This window comes from Ammodytes marinus (genome assembly GCF_949987685.1).
Source record: "Ammodytes marinus genome assembly, chromosome: 7".
In the NCBI taxonomy this organism is placed as follows: Eukaryota; Metazoa; Chordata; class Actinopteri; order Uranoscopiformes; family Ammodytidae; genus Ammodytes; species Ammodytes marinus.
The window spans coordinates 7,153,585-7,172,075 of NC_137211.1; the positions used below are offsets into that span (position 1 = coordinate 7,153,585).

Genomic DNA, 18,491 nt, shown 5'->3' on the forward strand with positions numbered 1-18,491 from the left:
AACACCTTTCATGGTGCATTAGTTTCCCCTGTTTATATTTAATATAATGAAACAATTTCACATGTAATTTAAAGAGTCTTTATTAAAAACCGAAACTGACAACCAGCAAAATACAGAAACTCTGCACTAAAACCGATCTAAAAGTGTCTTAACAAGCAAATTAAAATATGGTTAAATTACTTGACAAACAAATTTGAGCACACGCTGCAAAAAAGGTGTGGACATTAATCCTTTCTATTTTTCTAAGAACTTACAATATCGAAGCAGCAAACATATTAAACCTAAGAAAATAAAATCCAAAAATCAATGAAAATAGGGAAAATATATCTGTATTGTATTTGAACTATAAGATGGGACATATTGAAAGTGTCCAAATGAACCGCCAACTAACTCCCACTCCGGTGTGGATCACATGACTTCATAGCCGCTGCGGATTCCTCTCATCAAGATGCAGGAGAACACGATGCCCATTATCTGGAGGGAGAACACAAAAGGAGAGGTCATTGATATTCATTGAGATATACAGTGTAATAAAAGCTTTATCTATATCCTGTATCACTTGGAAGTCTTTAAAGGGCAGAAACAAGTTAAAACCATCAGATGTATAAATGTGTTAAATGTGGAGTCAGCGATTCTGGAGAACGCTTGTTGTCCAAATCACTTTGTCTCCTGAATCACTGACTCTACCTTTAGGAAGTTATTACTCAAATATTACAGATTAATATAGAAACATTCATGCAATGCAATCTTCTAAAGAAAGTAATTTTAGTGAGTCTAGGTGTGTCTGGGATTTAATGAAAATGAGGTCAAGTCGGCACTGTTTGGTTTCTAATGCAACTTACCTGCAGGAAAGCAATAACAAGAGCTGCAACTATCACCCACTGGATGTTTTTCTTCAGTAATGCCTCCACAGCATCGTGACAACCCTAAACACACAACAAAACAGAAAAGTTAAGACTCGACTTGGACATTTCACTGGTTAAGTTTTTAACAGAGACAGAAACATTATCTTTTTCTTTTCTTTTTTGCTTGTGTTTTGTTGAAGTTGTTTTTACTTCCTCATTCTTTGAGTTCCCACACTGTTAAAATAAGAACGACTGTGAAATCCACCATTTTTATAATCTTCTGACTTTATTAAAATCTAATATGAAGTACACATTTGATGAAGTTGTTTTATACCAAATAGGTTATGTTTTTTTGTTATATGGGATGTGAATGGACAAGTATATTAATTTATTAAGTTGGGGAAGCAGTTATACGAGAGGTCTCAGTTACATGCACCTGTGTACAGGCACATACTTTATGTGTGCTTGGCACAGAGCAACATTATTATCCAATTGGAGCCAAGTTTCTGACTAATATTTACTTTATGTCTAGCTCCAGTTTGTTCTCAACAATATCTCTTAAGTTTTGTAGATGTTTGTCCTTTTCCATCAACCAAATCACTAACTTTGTTGTGTAGTTAGGCACAGATATGCCAGATTGGTTTGAGGGAATATAGTAATAGTTTTGTTATTACATTTTTTGTCATCACATACTGCAGTGTTTCATCTGTTAAATATCCTGCTTTGTAATATGTATATACAAATAATTTAAGTGATTGTTGACCAAAGTGTTATGTTATTTTTCTAAAATGGATAAAATGGGACAGTTGAAAATGTTTCATGAGGATGTAATTCGTACCCTGTTCTAAACGGCAAAGTTACATTTCAGAATGTACTACACAAAGTGATACTGTGTTTCTAAATATTCATGTTCCTGTTCCCTCTTCTACAGCCAAATCATAGCTGTACAAAGTTACTACCAATAATGGAAACATTTATTTGTGTGCCTGTTTCACATTAATAATGTTTACTTAATAAAGGTTAGCGCTGATAGAGATCGTTTATCCAAATGTGTCTCTTATTCAGCATTTTTTACTTTTTATAGCAGAGAAGTTCTTTTTTTAATATTGTGAGGAGTAACAGAACAATAGTTTACCTTCTGGTGCACTTTGACAGGGTCGGTCATGGTTGCACTTCCACAGTTAGTAGTGACATTCACACAGCATGAGTCAGGCACAGAGTTTCTATCGGGTTTGAAGTTCTTCCAGTCAGAAGAACTGTTCACACCACAGCATTTCAACTGGAAGTGAAAATAAAAAATAAAGAACATTTAATATTAACAGGCGAGTTATAAAGTGGCAGTAGTCACATAACCAATCACATCGTTTTGTCACATAAAGCAAAACTATTTCATGTAGTGTCACTGTCAATAGATTGTGCAAAGAAAAACAGTCCTGTCATGCAGCGCGGACCAACAGGATGCAGAAATGTTATGTGAAGGTGTTGTCAGACTAAGTAAACAGTGAGCGAGACACTTCACACTGAACTCACATCCTCCTGCAGATGGTCCACAGTCTTTTTGAATTCATCTGTCCCGTTGTGGTAATTGGTGATCATTTCAGTGAGGCTGTCCTGGACCACCGCTGAGATCTAGATGGGGGACACAACACGGAAGCCACGTTAAATCAAACCTCCTACCTTTACACATAATCAGTTAAAGATTGCCAAGTTTGCATGCTTATTCAAACATTTTATGAAACATTTTTAATACCAAAAAAATCATTGTTTTAATGAAAGTAATCAACTGGCAAAGTTTTATGAGGATATCTATAAGTTAAAATTGTTACCCTATTCACCTGCAGTGTCTTGCCTTAAATAAAACAAAAAAACAGTCAAACTGTTGTCTAAACTCACTTTGTTTCTGAAGACGTATGCAGTGATTGCGGCGGCGATCTCAACAATGATGATCAGTGACAGAAGGACGGCAAACTGTAGGTAAAAACAGAAATTAAAGATATTTAGGTGACTGACATGAACTTTATTACAATTTGTATACCATAAATACATGTTAACAGGGACGCTGTACTATGGCTGACCCTGCGCGAGGACCCCCACTGGAGTCTGGTGTGAGCGGGGATATGCGAAAAGACAAATTTCAATGTTGCCTTGTGTAATTTATACCATTGAAGCAATTTAACTTAACTTAAATTACACACACCATTTAATATATGTGCCACTCATATACTATTTACCAGATACGGCACTATATGACCTACCGTTGTGACCATGCAGTAGCTCTCTTTCCAGGCTCCGCAGCAGCCGAAGAATGCGATGAAGAAGATCACCACGCCGATGGCAATGATGACGATGGGCGCTCCGGAGGCCGATGCATCGTGGATCATGAAGGTTTTATGCAAAGCCACTTGAACCAGGATCCCCACGATGACCAACGCGAGGCCACATAGCTGCAGAAAACACAGGGAGGGTTGGTAATGGTGGAATTAGTGCTTTGATTTCTGCTGTCTGTGCGCTGGAAAAAATGTGGTCTTAATACACAGCCTAGCTTCTGTAAATCGGTATGTAAACAAAGGGGCTGCACTGTAGCTAGCAACACGCCGTTTACGGAGCCTAGCCTTTGTATTATTCTTTTTTTTTCCAGCGCACACACAGTACGGACAGGTAACGCATCCTGCATCATGACCGATCGAGATATTCACTGATTTCGTCAAAAAGTCAAATATATCAATTCTAAAAGGGGTATTGCAATTTCTACATTCATTCAAGTAAGTCATGATTCAACTTAGCAATTAATTATTCACATTCTCATAAGATTCAAGCCTTTCTTTTGGAACAATTCCCTGAAGAAGACAGAATGACTAAGCGCTAAAGATAAATAGATGCAAGGAGGTTGCAACAGTCTTAAGTTCCTGTATGCAGATGTAATATGATCAGATGATAAAATGTGATATGTATGTGTCACTGCTGGGTGGGGTGACGGGAGCAGATCACTTGATCTTTTACAAACATTGTTTGGGTAAACTGTTCGGGATCTACAAGCTCTAGAGCAAACACTACAGTGCAGAGCATAACCTTTACTTTGACGGGGCTTTATCAATAGCAGAGCGGGCAGTTCACTGTGGATATTAGACTGTGGTGGGATTCAAGTATAGGGGGGGATTTAACCACTACAGCTGAAACATTAGTTAATTAATCACTTAGTTCATTGGGGTTGGAGTAGAGTTATCAGCAATCAACAATTTTCATATGATTGTCTAAGTTTTTTTTTTAACAAAAAAAAAATCCCAGACATTTCCTTGTTCCTTCTTTTTAATTTGAGGATTTCCGGCTCCGTTTGTTTTACGTTAACATAAGTTAAATATCTTTGGATTTTGGGAGTGCTGGTCAAACAAAGCAAGCAATCTGATGACATGACTTCAGGCCCTGTTTACGTCTATAAAACTGTGAAAGGAACTGTTCCAGCTGTTTTCTGACATTTTATAGAGCAAATGATTAGTAACGAATGGCAGATTAATCGATTGACCGTCAGTTATTTACAATTATCCACTCAACTCTACAGTGACTCAACTTTCTCTTTGTATTTTTTTTAAATTTTATTGGAGATTCAACAGACTTCCAACAAGTAACTTTTTAGCAGAAACTCCTCACATTGAACTTCAGAGTTTGTGCACTACTAGAATATGCAAAAGAGGACAGAAATCCATGAGGAATATGTGGTTGAGGACGTCATTAATCAGGTGATACATTGTCTTTAAGTCGATTGTTTATCTTCAGATAATTTTCTCAATTGATGGTTTAGTCTATAACATGTCATAAAAGGATTATTACCCTTCAAAACTTCTCAAAAGAGTTGACTTATTCAACTTTCTTGTATCATTTAACCAACAGTCCAAATATGCACATTTGTGGTGCTGACAACAGTGTTTTTGTTGTACTTTTGTTTGCCTCAAAAGGGTCAAGTTTGAAATTAAAGGAGGGGATTTTCAGCTCATACCGCTGAATCATTTGTGAGCCAGACAGATATTATAATAACCTTTTCATAGCTCTCTCTTGTTTTTTTATACAGTATGAAAACCACACACAAAAACAAACGCCTTCATACAGGAAGTAGTAGCACAGGATAGAGACATTAGTTCAGCGTAGGGTTATTTTAGGTGTGAGGTGACAAGGTTCTCCATGTACAAGGTCAATTGTCCAAAGCAGTTTATTTTCTTGACATCTATTAGAAGCAATACGGTCAAAACAAATCAAAAGACGTGCTAGGAACAACACTTCTTAGCAAAACTGTTCTTACAGCTTTTTAAGGTTTTGGTGTTTCAAGTCAAATGAACATAAATGTTTTGTGGGTTTTTTCTACAGGGGAGGTCTGTCTCTAGCCTTACTGTTAAATGACCTGTAATCAGTACACCTTGTTAAGTTATCCATATTAAGCCCTCGCTGCAAGGGGAGACCTTTCCTTGTCGGCACTGCCAAAGTAAATATTTGAGCGTCAAACAGGTGGCAAATGTTTGACGTAGGAAAACATAAAAGGAGTGAACAGAGCCGGCTAAAACGGCCACATCAATCCCATAATAGGATACAATAAAAGAGAATAAGGCAGACCAATAAAAAGTTTGTATACAGGTCCCTGTGATTTCTTAGATGGACCCTAATATCTTGATTAAAATGTGTAGAGCGAAAGCATTCGTTGGTTAATTGATCATTATTAATCTGATATACAATTGTTGCTTTAAGCCGAGCAAAAATGACTCCCTTTTCCCAGCTAATGTGAAAATGTGCAGCCATAGTTGTTGTTCAATTGCAATAAACAGAAAGTTGGACTAATTCGAAATTTAAAGAATATAGAGTTTGCGATATAAACTAAACTAATTAAGACATTTTACAGTTTTGTGAATGTACAGTATTCAAACAAGTATAGACCTATTTATATTACTACAACTGTGTTTTTTTTGCTATATTATTATTCATTATCCTTAAAAAACCCTAACTATGGGTGTGTTCACTTTTAAGTATGGTGTTAATAATGAACTTCCCCCTGCGCTGCGTGTGATGATTGTGCTACAGAGCTTCCCATGCAAACACAACTGTCTTTAATTGGGACAAAAGTCACATGACGCGGTTACACTTTGAAACATCACGAGATTGAGTTTCCATCATGACACAAGCACCTTACATACAGGAAACTTTCGGGTCACTCCAGGATGTTTGATAGGAATGTCCTCGTGTTTACGTTCCGCCATGTTTCTCGTGAATAGGATATTAAACAAACTCTCAAGAAGAGGTGTCAGCTGATTTAAACAGATGACTGTGACATTGGGTATACTGTATATTATCCATGAAGTACGATAACTACACTGCAGATCTCATGCTCAAAGTCATGGGGACTGGCAAAGAGGAGAAAAATGTCACAAAACTAGTCAGACGGTGATAAATGATGTGAAAAGGCTGATTTTATCTTGACAACAAGACCTCTATTTGGCCTTATTTCCTTGTTTTCTCTTTCGGTGGCTTTCATTTTGCTCCACCACAATTTCCTTTCACTTCTCAGTGACTGTGTTTAGCAGTATCTCACTGCAGACACTCTGCTGCCCTATTATTGACTGTAAACGTGTAATAGAAATGCCTGGCCGCTACTCACCCAGAAAATGAAGTTGGCTAAGACAAGCAGGTATTTGACGCATTTCAGTCCCCCTCCAACACCCATGGTGGCTGGTAAGGATCAGTTTCCTGGAAGAGAAAACATACAAAAAAATAAGCTAACTTTTTTACATTTCATTCACTTTTACAAGGCAGTTGTCATAGGCACATAAACATGACACCAGCTTAGTTACAAGTAGAATGGAAGACATGAGTCATTATAGGAAGGAAAATGGGTTGATGCAAGAATGTAGAGCCATACAAGGCATTGGGAAGGGTAGCTGTGGGATAACTACGCATTTCATTTATCATAACAAAGGTAGGTCATTGGACCACACATGTTGACTAGCCTACATATCCTCAGGGTAGGTTTTTAGCGTTAAAAGGCCAATCAAAGTTGAGCGATACTATTGGTAGCCAAAGGGGAAAATTCAATTGTAAATCAAATTTAACAAAATAAGACAGATTTAAGTTTTTTAAGCGTCTATTAAGCGTTAAACACCTGTATAAGACATAATCCAAGTCATGAAAAAAGCTGTTTTTGTTTTGAGCAGGACACATCTCGTCCAGACCTCACCCCGCACCGTTAATCGCAGCTAAGCTACAATGCCAGCTTTGTCCCAGTAACAAATTTCATCAACGCAAACCGCTCTCTCTCTCTCATTGAATTTGTTAGGAGGTTCACAACTAAATTAGTCTTAAAACAAACACAGACGGATACGCAGTTTCACAGACGTTTCTCGAAGCATCTTAACTTTTTTGTCTGTATGGAGACTTGCGGGAAAACCAAAACAGACTCCACGCGAGGTTTCCAAACTGAAAACGAAAAATTGTTAAATTAACAGAACAAAAACACAAAGTGTGATGTTTTTCAGCCCTACCTGTGCAGAAGAAGTCTTAAAAATCCCGAGTTGAAAGGCGAGGACGACGAAGTGTTGAGTTTGTAAGGACTAACTTGCGTCGTGCACACTCACAGAGTACCTCCTCTAACTACCCCGACTACTCCCCACCTCGCTCGCCACTTCTTCTTTTAATGGCCATAACTTTAACAGATGCATTCAGGGACTCCTCGTTAAACCCACCACCCTTTACCAAAGCTTTATAGACCACTTAAAAACACACACACACTCGCATCCACTGGATCTGGTATTAATCACATTTAGTTATCCACGTGCAATATCCATCTGCTGTTTACTCAAATCCACTCTGATTGGTGCATATTTCTGAGATATAGTTTATCAGACATTGTAGCCTAATCTTGAAAAAGGCTAACACATTGAAACTGACAATAGGCCTACACACGTCAATAAAATTTACAAATTATTTAAAACATAACCTGATTTAGTTTCGTTTTAGGCCACAAACGAGTATTGTATTTAACTTATCACCACTATAATTTAGAAATATCAATTCCTCATAAAAAATACTCTTTTAGTTAAAGAGTCTTGGATTTACAACAGGTATCCCGGTACTCAAACGTCCCAGCGTCTGTGTCAACAGCTTCCAGCTCCAATGTTATTTTAGAAATGTGGCTTTATTAGTTAAATCCTTTGATAAATAATGCCTCATAGGTCAGTAGTTACAAGGACACATTCTGGGTTGCCAGGTTGGGAAAAATCCCATTTTCCTTTATTTATTCTTTATTTTTTGGTAATAATAAGCCAGTTCTAAATGTTGTTAATCATCAATGCACTCCGAAAAAGTGATTAATAGATGAGTTTTGGTCTAGATTCTCATGCAACTCTTACCCAGAAGTCATGGCTAGTCATATAGGCCAAAGGATTTTCCACAATTTGGCAACCAAAAAGTTGTTCCTCTTGTTAATGAATTCAAATTAATCTGTAAAGTATTGGAAACATATTTACTATTATTAAAGCCATCTTATGAACTGTTTTAAAATTCCTAAATTAAGTAGCATTAAAATGAAATGGTCCCCCATCATTTGAAGCACAGGAAATGTGGGGACAGCCTTTTTTCCCCTGATGTTGATTCTGACCGTGTCCAATCCGTGTGTGAAAGTCCTGCTTTACTTGAGTAAAATCACCTAAAGTTTGTCTAATTTTATACTAGCCTATACTGATGCGTTCACATGTAATCAAAAGTTTGATGTTGTAGCTGGTCGAGGTGGAGCTACATGTAATCACTTTACAGTAGGCTATATGTTACTGTAGTGTGTAACCATTACACTGTTTGGTAGATTAATCTATACATTTTAAAGAGAATCTTAGAAATGTTAATCTGCAAAGAAATCAGGCACAACAATAACAAATAGCAGCGAACAGTGAATGACTTAAATCACTTAAAACAAACAACAATTATAACCTTATTTAAAGATTTACTAAATAAGCAGGAAACCAATCCAGACGGCGTTTGGCTTAATTACACACCTCATAACAGCGAGATAGCCAACAGAATAGCACTGGAATAAAATTTGAAATATATTAAAGATATATAAAATATATATTTTTTACTAAGTCTTTTTCTTACTGTCTTGTATCTCCCTAAACAGAATCATCGTTAATGATGATTCAAATCCTGTTACAGTCATAGGAAAAGGAACTGTGTGAAAGGTTCACCTGTAAGAAACCCACTAACTCAGACAATTCCACTTTTACACACTGAGTAACATCCTCACTGCTGAATAACAGTCTACTTGAGCAATATGGTAAATGACACCACTTAACTATTTCTCAAAAATATAGGAACTGTTTTTTTTTAAGAAAGTAGCATCACCATCCCCGTCCATATACACTTTAGCCAACAATGATTGGACAATAAAGACTGGACAAAGGACGTGTTACTCAAAGTTATTCTCCTGTGATAAACGTCACAAGTGTTTGTGAATAATATGGGGAAAAAGCCAGTTTTGAAAGGTCACATTTTTATGGCTTGAACACAACACTGTTCCCGGCCTTCCCAACTCATGATCGATTGACTCAAGCAATGTTTTCCTCCTTGATGATATATGCTCTGTAATCTGAGTAGGGAACCTCTGACTAATGCTGCATTTAGTCTCACAGTAAAGGCGTGTTCGGAAGAATGCAGCGGACCAAATCGTTGACTTCAGCTGGACACACTGATTGTAAAACAAGCGTATCAAAAAACAAACACTTGAGTGGCCCACATCCGAGCAGATCACACTGTAGCCTAATGCATGAAGATCAGCTTCACATGCTTCACTGTGAAATATCACTTTGCTCATGGATCTGAAATTTTGGTCTCCATGTAAATGCCATTTTAATTCAAATTGTTTTATGGATGTGTGGATGGTTTTGGTTGGTTACTTTGGTAACTATTTATTGTTCAGTTGCACTTTCACAATGCACTTATCTGTGATACAGCACATTAGTGCATGGCTAGTTCAGAAACAAGATATCAGTTAACAGTGGGCCCACAAAAATAACACAGCTGAAGTGCAGTGTCATGCTGTTCAGCCATTTGTTGTGCCACATTACAAGTAGGCCTGTTCAGGGCGTTCGTTCATTGCCTATAAGAAGATTAAAACTGAAGCCATGCAGTGAGGCTGTACTATAAAACAGCACCAAAAATATTTGGTGTATGTTGGTGATACATAATGACTGAATTTGATCTTAAATGTATAAATTAAGTCCCTTTATTTCAATGGTACAAGGGGAAATAAAACAAAACATAATCAAATAATAATTTTGCTATCAGGGCATATGTTTGGGCCCATGTGCAAACTGTTTTTATATATTTGCAGGACAGTCACAGGTGTAACTAATGTTGGGTTCAGGTTCAGACAACACAATTTCATCAAATCCAAGATTACCAACAATTAAATGTTTGATGAATACCCTGTTAAAACCGTGTGCTTGTTTAAATACTTTGACATTAAGATGAATGCCTGTTTGTGTCTTAAACAAAAAATATTAGGCAAAAAATAAAGAACTTAAGTCATGTTGTGAAAACCGTGAAAACAGGTTAATATGCCACCTAGTGGTAGGCCTAAGATTATATAGATGCAATGTCTCTGTCACTTCACAGACCCTAATATTGACACACATCACTGTGTTTTTATAGCTCAAATGCAATGTTAACTTTTACTAGAGTAGTATATCCTTCAGCAACCATCTCTCTCTTTGTATTTCCTAACTTCACCATTGTCAAACTTCATCTGCCCTTGTGTGTTTTCCGATGGTTACACAGTTTGGTAATATTTTCTTAGCTGCACCTGCATCTTAAAATAAACAACAAAGTTACTGAGCCAATTACATTTAACTATTTTGAACATAAAATGTTAAACATTTGATGGACTGAAATCAAAAAATGCGGATGGATGGCAGGTACAATTCCCAAAGCAGAGCCCCGCTCTGTAACAAGATATTGTTATATTCAGGTTTAAAGAAATCACAAACACTGGTTTTAGGTCTCAAAACGCTATCCTACACTGACAGAGATATCCATCTATCTATCTATCTATCTATCTATCTATCTATCTATCTATCTATCTATCTATCTATCTATCTATCTATCTATCTATCTATCTATCTATCTATCTATCTATCTATCTATCTATCTATCTATCTATCTATCTATCTATCTATCTATCTATCTATCTATCTATCCATCCATCCATCCATCCATCCATCCATCCATCCATCCATCCATCCATCCATCCATCCATCCATCCATCCATCCATCCATCCATCCATCCATCCATCCTCCCCCCTCCCTCTTGTGGTGAAGAACGTAACTTGGGATGACGTCATCACGCCTGACTTTGTGATTGGCTGGACGTCCTGTCACTCAATGAGATACCAGAAGACTAAGAGGCGGGGCTTAACTCTGAGAGGAGGGATATGTTGCTAACATCATGGCGGGATGCATGAAAATGAGATACGGTTTGGTCTCCACAACTGCTAAATTAACCGTGTTCATGGCGCTGCTCGCGTGTTTACCCAACAGCTCGCACCAGCAAACGGGTAAGATAAAGCTATACGTAGCAATAACAGCTTTTTTATTTCATACTATAGGCCTACGTGTTTTTTAAAGAAAGTATCAGGCTAACTCATGCTAGCTTGTGTTCAGTGTTTGAAAGTGAAACATAAGTCAGCTGGTTCTAATTAAATACTTTTTGTGCCCGTTAACACTCTGATTAAGTCTCTGAATAAACGGTATATTTATTGTTTTATTATTTTGAAAGTGTAGTTTACAACCGCGCCCCGCCCCCAGGTTATTCTGAAAACCAAATTAAAACTGTGCGTCACTAAACATAAACCGGTTTCAGATCTGCACACCTTGTACCATATGGCAAAGGTGGAGGGGGAAATCAGGGAGTGAAGACAACTTATTAACTTATATCTCTACCCAAAACAACCAAGATGCACAAGTATTCATGTCTGTTGAAGCTTATAATCGAAGAATCAGAATCAGATTTATTGGCAAGTCACTTTACAAATAGAAAGAATTTGCCTTGATCTGTTGGTGCATGCAGTAAACATTTAACAAACATAAAGGAGATAAACTAAGTTATGTCAAGTATATAAATAGAAAAATGTATTAATAAAGTAATACAATATTGTAAACACATGTACAATTGTGCAGGACTGAGCGGAATGATCAACATTTTTCAAATGATCAATGCATGAATACTGTTATGATCAGACTCATGGGTGCTTATAGTAAACATACAATAAACACACAGTTGACAGTTATTCTGGTCTGTTGCTCTATGGTCTCATGTAGTGAAATCTGATTCTCAATCCCAGGTAACAAACAAATTATCGATCTCCAGGATGGAGAGGACCACGTCATGTCAGGGTCCAACAAGTTCTGCTACAAGAACCCCATTGTGCCAACCTGGAGGCAAACATGGACAAGAATTCAGGTAAATTACATCATTAACGTAATGCCAAATCCATACCTGTTTAAGCTGATATTAAATTCACTTCATCAATCATAAATTTTTTTTTTTTTTTTTTTTTTTTAATAATTCTGTCATAATTCTGCATCTTGTGGCAAAATTCAATTCAAACAAATCTCCCTATGCAAATTCAATTCAAACAAATCTCCCTATGTGTGGTTAAATGTTTATATATGTGATCCATGGCATCAAGGAGAAATAGAAGTTTCTGTTTGAAATTATTCATGGGACAAGTGTCAATAGTAACCTACCAGACTGGAAATCCAGACCTGCCGCTGACAAATTAAAATTTGCTCAGCCTCTTGGTCTGGACACGATCCATTGAAGCTCATTAACTATGTCGCAAAATGTTGAGTTGACAATCAAATCTTTCTATCTGATATGGGCCGGCCAGAGCCCTATGTTTTGGGCTCTGGGGTGGACGTAAAAGGATGACGACCGTGCTGGGCATGCACAGTCGAAGCCTTGATAGTAAACAACAAAGATGGCTGCGGATACGGTGTTTGAGTTTGAACCCTATATTGTTCTAGGTCTGGATTTCCGGGCTAATTTCTTACAGCATTTTTTTTTTAATATATATATTTTTTTACAGGTCAAAATATGGAGTTCAAACGTGTTCAGAGTGGACACTGTGGAAGGCGAGGAGAAGCTGCAGGAGCTGGACCAGTTCAGTGTCATGGGCTGGATCCAGAGCTTGTTACGTGAGCGACACAACGAAACTACGATCAACATCAACCTGTTCAGCAAGAAGACCTGCTTCAAGATCGATCCTGCTGGCAAAACTCCATACACCGTAAAGCCCCTACGCAGTAAGTGGCAAAACAAATCAACTCAATTAATAAGCTGGTTATTGACAGATACTCAATGGCCAATTTCTTGTTATTTTTTTCCCTCACAGAGTTTGATATCTATCTGTTTTTGGTTTTCTTCGCTGGAGTGTTGTTGTTCTTCTTTGCAAACTCACTCAGCAGGTAACTTTTCTCACTTGTGTTCCGTCATAATAATTGAACTTAATTGTGATATGCTATTAACTATTGTTTTTGTCCTGTATTCAAAGGAGTCAGGCTTTCTTCTACTCTGCGGGTATGAGCACAGGCATGCTCGCTTCTCTCATCATCCTGTTTTTCATTTTGGCACGCTTTCTGCCAAAGGTATGGCATCTCATTCTCCTCATATCCACCACCTTAGAGGCTAAATCGCTTTGTTCTTTCACATACATAATTATTGGACTCTTTTGTGTTTGCTGTTCCCTCAGAAAAGCCCTTTTTATGTGTTGATTGTTGGCGGCTGGTCGTTTTCTCTGTACGCCATCCAGCTTGTCTGCAGGAACCTGGGCATGATACTCCAGGAACACTGGCACATGGCACTAGGTACAGATCGTCTATACAACTCTATGTAGATAGTGACTTTTTTGAAATTGGAAACAGACCAAAGAATATCTGAATATTGCATGTTAAAAAGCTGTTTTAGACCACTGTATGTTTGCATTCACTGTATGTTAGCATTCAGTTATATTCATCACCTTGAGATCTTATAACACGAATCAACATTATTATCCTGGCTGCAATCCCCTGGCACACATTCAGTCAGTCAGTGCCTTTATTTCCTGTAGTACTTAATTCTGAAGTATACATTCTTAAATCTACATACGATTTTGAATGGGCATGAGACAATAAGATATGTATGATGTGCTGCAGACCAGAAAAACATAAATAAAGCAGATCTGAAACTTTTTCAGAGATACTGTAAATAATTCAAATGCAAATGCATTGTGCAGGCTTTATGTTGCAAAGCTCTGCAATAGGTTAGTCCTTTTTTAAAACGCTGTGTACATCAATGTGTCTCTATTTAATCTTTTTTTCAGGTTATGTATCAGTGGTGGGCTTCATCAGTTTTGCCGTGTGTTACCGCTACGGTCCTCTGGTGGATGAGAAGAACATTAACATCTTGTCGTGGACGCTGCAGCTGTTCGGTCTGCTCCTGGTTTATCTGGGGATTCAAATCCAGCAAGTTTCCTTCGCCATCATCGTCGCAGCTTTGTTCTCCAAAAACCTGGAGTACCCACTCGAATTGGCAGTCGTTGTGTGGAAGTGAGTGTTTTAAAGCTCCCATATTATACACTTTTCGGTACTATTATACACCATATTATTTGGTCTTAGTGGTCCCTAATACGTTTTTCTTTAATTGTTTGCTGAAAAAAACTTTCAGATAATTTATTGTACTATGCTGATGTTCAGCTAATCTCACAATGGCCTATTTTTTAAAAAGAGCTGCAGCTCCCCTCGTAAATATACAATCTTTGAGCTCCCCCCGCCCCCTGTCCGGAAGCGAAGCCAGATACGCCTCGCCCTCTGTCTGTCAGGGCCGTGGACCAATAAGAAATAGGGGTGTGGGCTGCACAGTGGAAGCTTCTGGCTTTCCAGTTTGTGAGGTCAGAAACAAGGAGAATTCTGACTGGAGTATATTGGGGGGGAGGGGTGGAGGTTTCAGAAAGGGGGAGAGTGAGAAAAGGAGAGATTGTTATTTTTTTAAATATTTTGGCAGTCTCTAGGCACACCGTGGACCCATGGATATGTTAGAACACATTTAAAAAGTGCATTTAGCATAATATGTGACCTTTAAAATACAGACAGGACAGTAGGTGGCAGAAGAGTACAGGACTATAAGCTGTTCATATGGTGTTAGGCAGCATAATGTAGACAATAGCTGCACAATCATTACCAAGTGCACACTTTGTTAATGAGTTTGTGATACTGCACAAAATAATAGAATAAGATTTTCTATACATTAAGAGTCAGTTGTTCTCTTGAAAGTCTTGCATATGTCTGCTTATATACAGTGATTTATGCAAATCACTTAACTTTATTTGTAATAAAAAAACTATTCAGAATATAGCATGGCAGTTCAAATAAAATAGAAAATACACATGCACATAAACTACTGAAGCTATAAGCAGCAACATTACAGTTTTTTTATATAGTTTTGTTGCATAATCTCTACAGAACCAGTTGTCATATGCCCCTCTCATAATTAAGATGTATTTTTTCATTGAGCATTTGCTGTATTGTGCAGGAAAATGAGACCTTATGTGAACTGGAAGCTGGAGCCCCGTCGCCTGTTGACTGAGGAGGAGTTTCAGAAACAGGGTGAGGAGGAGACCAGACGTGCCCTGGACGAACTGAGGAAACTCTGTAACAGCCCGGACTTCAGCCCCTGGAAGGCAGTGTCCAGGCTGCAGTCCCCAAAAAGGTGCCAATGCTCTGTTCCGAAGTATTGAATTTGTTCTCATCCTTGAATGTTTTAATGTTTTTGTGTCTTACAACATTGAATCAAAGTAAATAGAACGGCTTTTTTGACAACTGAAAATTAGATGGTGAAGGTTTTGCTATAATACTGACTGACCAAAAGTTGGGCATTCCAGGTGCAGTACAATACAGGTGCATTTATGCTACAGTCAACTGAAACCCCTTGACTATTATGGTGCTCTCCATTTATCAAATCATGTGATATCTAAAACCAATTGGTTCCACCAGTGACGTTGCAGTGATACTGTTTTCAGAAGTGTTAATGCTTTGTTGTGGAGGCTAAGAAGTTCTTTTTACCCTTTTAAGATATTTGATGGGTTTATTTTTTTAAACACAATCTCAAGCATTTTCAATTGGAGTTATTTAAATATGAATCCATCGAAAGTACCAACTAACTCATACTTCACAAATTTTCCCCTGAAGTGGGGCCAAATGTCAGCCCTAAATTGTAGATATATTTGTAGGTTTTCCTAAATCACAGCCAATGTTTTGCATATTGTACACTATATAGTGTGGTTGATATTGTCACTTTAACCCACAGGTTTGCTGATTTCATTGAAGGGTCGCCTCACTTGATATCAAACGAGGTGTCGGTCCACGCTCAGGAATATGGCTTTGGAGGAACTTTTTTTGAGGATGAATTTTTTGACACGGACGACGAGGAAAACGATATAAAGCCGATGATGATACCGGAGTGAGGCAGCGGCGGCACAATGTAGCAGACGTTTGAAAATAAGAACCTATATTATTGCCTTTCAGAAAGGCGTCGCGGAACAGCTCTCCGTCCAGACTGACTGAGTGAGTGATTTCTGGAGGAATGGATTTAAAGCTTGGAAGAGCCGCCTCGTGTCCGGGCTTACAACTAAATACACTGACAATCGCAGGCAGGAAAGTGTGGTCGAATCTGTTTAAGATAGAGTCCAAGATTCTGGAGAATGCTTGATGTTAAAATCACTTCAGTGAATATCTCCTCACGATCCGCTACCTGTCCGTACTGTGTGTTTGCTGGAGAAAAATCCAGTGTTTATACACAGCCTAGGCTCTGTAAATGGGGTGATAACTACAGTGCCGCCCTGCACCCCTTTGTTTACATACCAGTTTAAAGAGCCTACACACACACACACCGTACTGACAGGTAAGCGGAGCGTGAGGAGATATTCACTGATTTTGACAATGTGATTTTGACAAGCGTTCTCCAGAAGTGCTGACTCCTCCTTTTAACTGCATAAAAAATTTCGAAGTAATGTAGTTTCAAAGAATGTTAACTAAAGCAGAATCTCTTTTTTTTTAGGTAACAAAACTGAAGTTACAAATGCTGGAAATGTCACATATTGAGATCAGACGGAGGTCAAAGCAATTGAACTTTTACTGTGTGAGGAGAATTTGTGTTGTCTTAAGTCATAGCTTAGAAAAGGTTTTATGTTTTCAGTTTCTAAAACAACCTTGTTGAAAAAATGGGCTCGCTGCAGTGAGAGCAGATAACAGTCATATAATAATAATATGATAATAGTCATTTGTGTCTCTCTGAGCAGCAGCAACCCGAAGCCGTACTAGTTGTTTTATTCGTAATTTTCTGTTCTGTGAGAAAAAGATCTGTGAAGTTCATATTTCACTGTTTTCATTTTAACTGACATAACGATTGTGGAAGTATTTTGAAATAAAAAAAAATATTTGTGGTCTGACATGCATGCGTTTATTAGAATTTAACGTCCAGAACTTAACTTTACTTTTATGGCAAATATCTTTCATTTGTAGGAAGTTAATAAGTACCTTTGTTCAGTCCTTACTTACAGTTTTGAGCTGGTTGTACTTCTATGGAGTACTATTTTATGCTTATTTCTACTTTTACCCCACATTTCGGATGGAACCGATTAAGTACTTCTTATTACACTACATTTATCTCAGAACTACTAGTTACTTTGCAGGTCAAGGTTTAAAAAAGTAGTTGAATGATTATCAACTTCAAAATAACTATATAACAATAATACAAAGATATAAGGGGGCATTCTGCTGACTAGATTAACGTTTGAAGCATTCGTACTAACATTTTCAATGCAGGATTAAATCATAAGGTACTGTTATTTTAACTTCAGTAAAATATCTGAACCCTTCTTCCACCACAACATTTCTTTATGGATTTTCACAAAGTAGTATTTTCATAATAATTTAATTTCATTCCTATTTGCATCTACAACATCTACCAATGTCTTCTTGTTCTATCAATCATTTAAACTATAAAATGTCAAAGGTGGTGAAAAAAATCCCATTTAACGTTCACTTTAAACTTCAACCAATGGGAGTGAGATCAACACAAGCTTGTGGAATTTCCACTTTACAAACAGCAGAGGGCTGAACTGAACAACACAGCACTTGCAGAAGCTGCACTTAATTGTAACAGTTTGAATCTGTGTTTTTGGGAAATTGGCGGCATTATGAATGACATCTTTTGTTTTTCCCTCAGTTACCTAGAATCCTAAATGAAACGGCTGTTTACCATAAACCTGGCCCCACTCCATAGAGGTTTGACCTTTCTCATATCTGCACTTGATCCATGATATCACCTTTAGCATATCTTCCCTTCTAATTATGCATTTCAGAAATTATGATATGATTGGTGTTCGCTGTAACCTGGACTCCAGTGCCTTAGCGCATATACTATTTCTTGTACTTCTAAGGGTCACCGAGTTCACATTAAATTAAAAGTGGAAGCAGAACTGGGAAAAAACTACAGTGATGACCCAATCTTCTGTTTGAACGAGATAGGGTTATCTTGAATCAGGTAGCTTTCGTTTTATGTTGCAGAAAAAAAAAACACAATTCATC

The 18,491-nt window shown here is 37.6% G+C and overlaps 2 protein-coding genes across 2 annotated transcripts; one reads left to right on the forward strand and one right to left on the reverse strand.

Annotated features, from left to right (window-relative positions):
* Window positions 1–64: 64 nt before the first annotated feature.
* Window positions 65–7,501, reverse strand: cd63 (CD63 molecule). Its single transcript, XM_080030430.1, has 8 exons — window positions 7,361–7,501; window positions 6,481–6,569; window positions 3,101–3,289; window positions 2,739–2,813; window positions 2,376–2,474; window positions 1,981–2,124; window positions 843–926; window positions 65–474 (listed from the first exon to the last, which is right to left on the reverse strand). Exons 2-8 carry the CDS (start codon window positions 6,544–6,546, stop codon window positions 409–411), a joined length of 723 nt encoding a protein of 240 aa, XP_079886556.1. The 5' UTR covers window positions 6,547–6,569; window positions 7,361–7,501; the 3' UTR covers window positions 65–408.
* Window positions 7,502–11,299: 3,798 nt separating this feature from the next.
* Window positions 11,300–17,317, forward strand: nemp1 (nuclear envelope integral membrane protein 1). The gene is made up of 9 exons (XM_080030451.1): window positions 11,300–11,422; window positions 12,209–12,327; window positions 12,956–13,172; window positions 13,262–13,334; window positions 13,421–13,514; window positions 13,619–13,733; window positions 14,228–14,453; window positions 15,436–15,612; window positions 16,210–17,317. Exons 1-9 carry the CDS (start codon window positions 11,314–11,316, stop codon window positions 16,364–16,366), a joined length of 1,287 nt encoding a protein of 428 aa, XP_079886577.1. The 5' UTR covers window positions 11,300–11,313; the 3' UTR covers window positions 16,367–17,317.
* The last annotated feature ends 1,174 nt before the right edge of the window (window positions 17,318–18,491 follow it).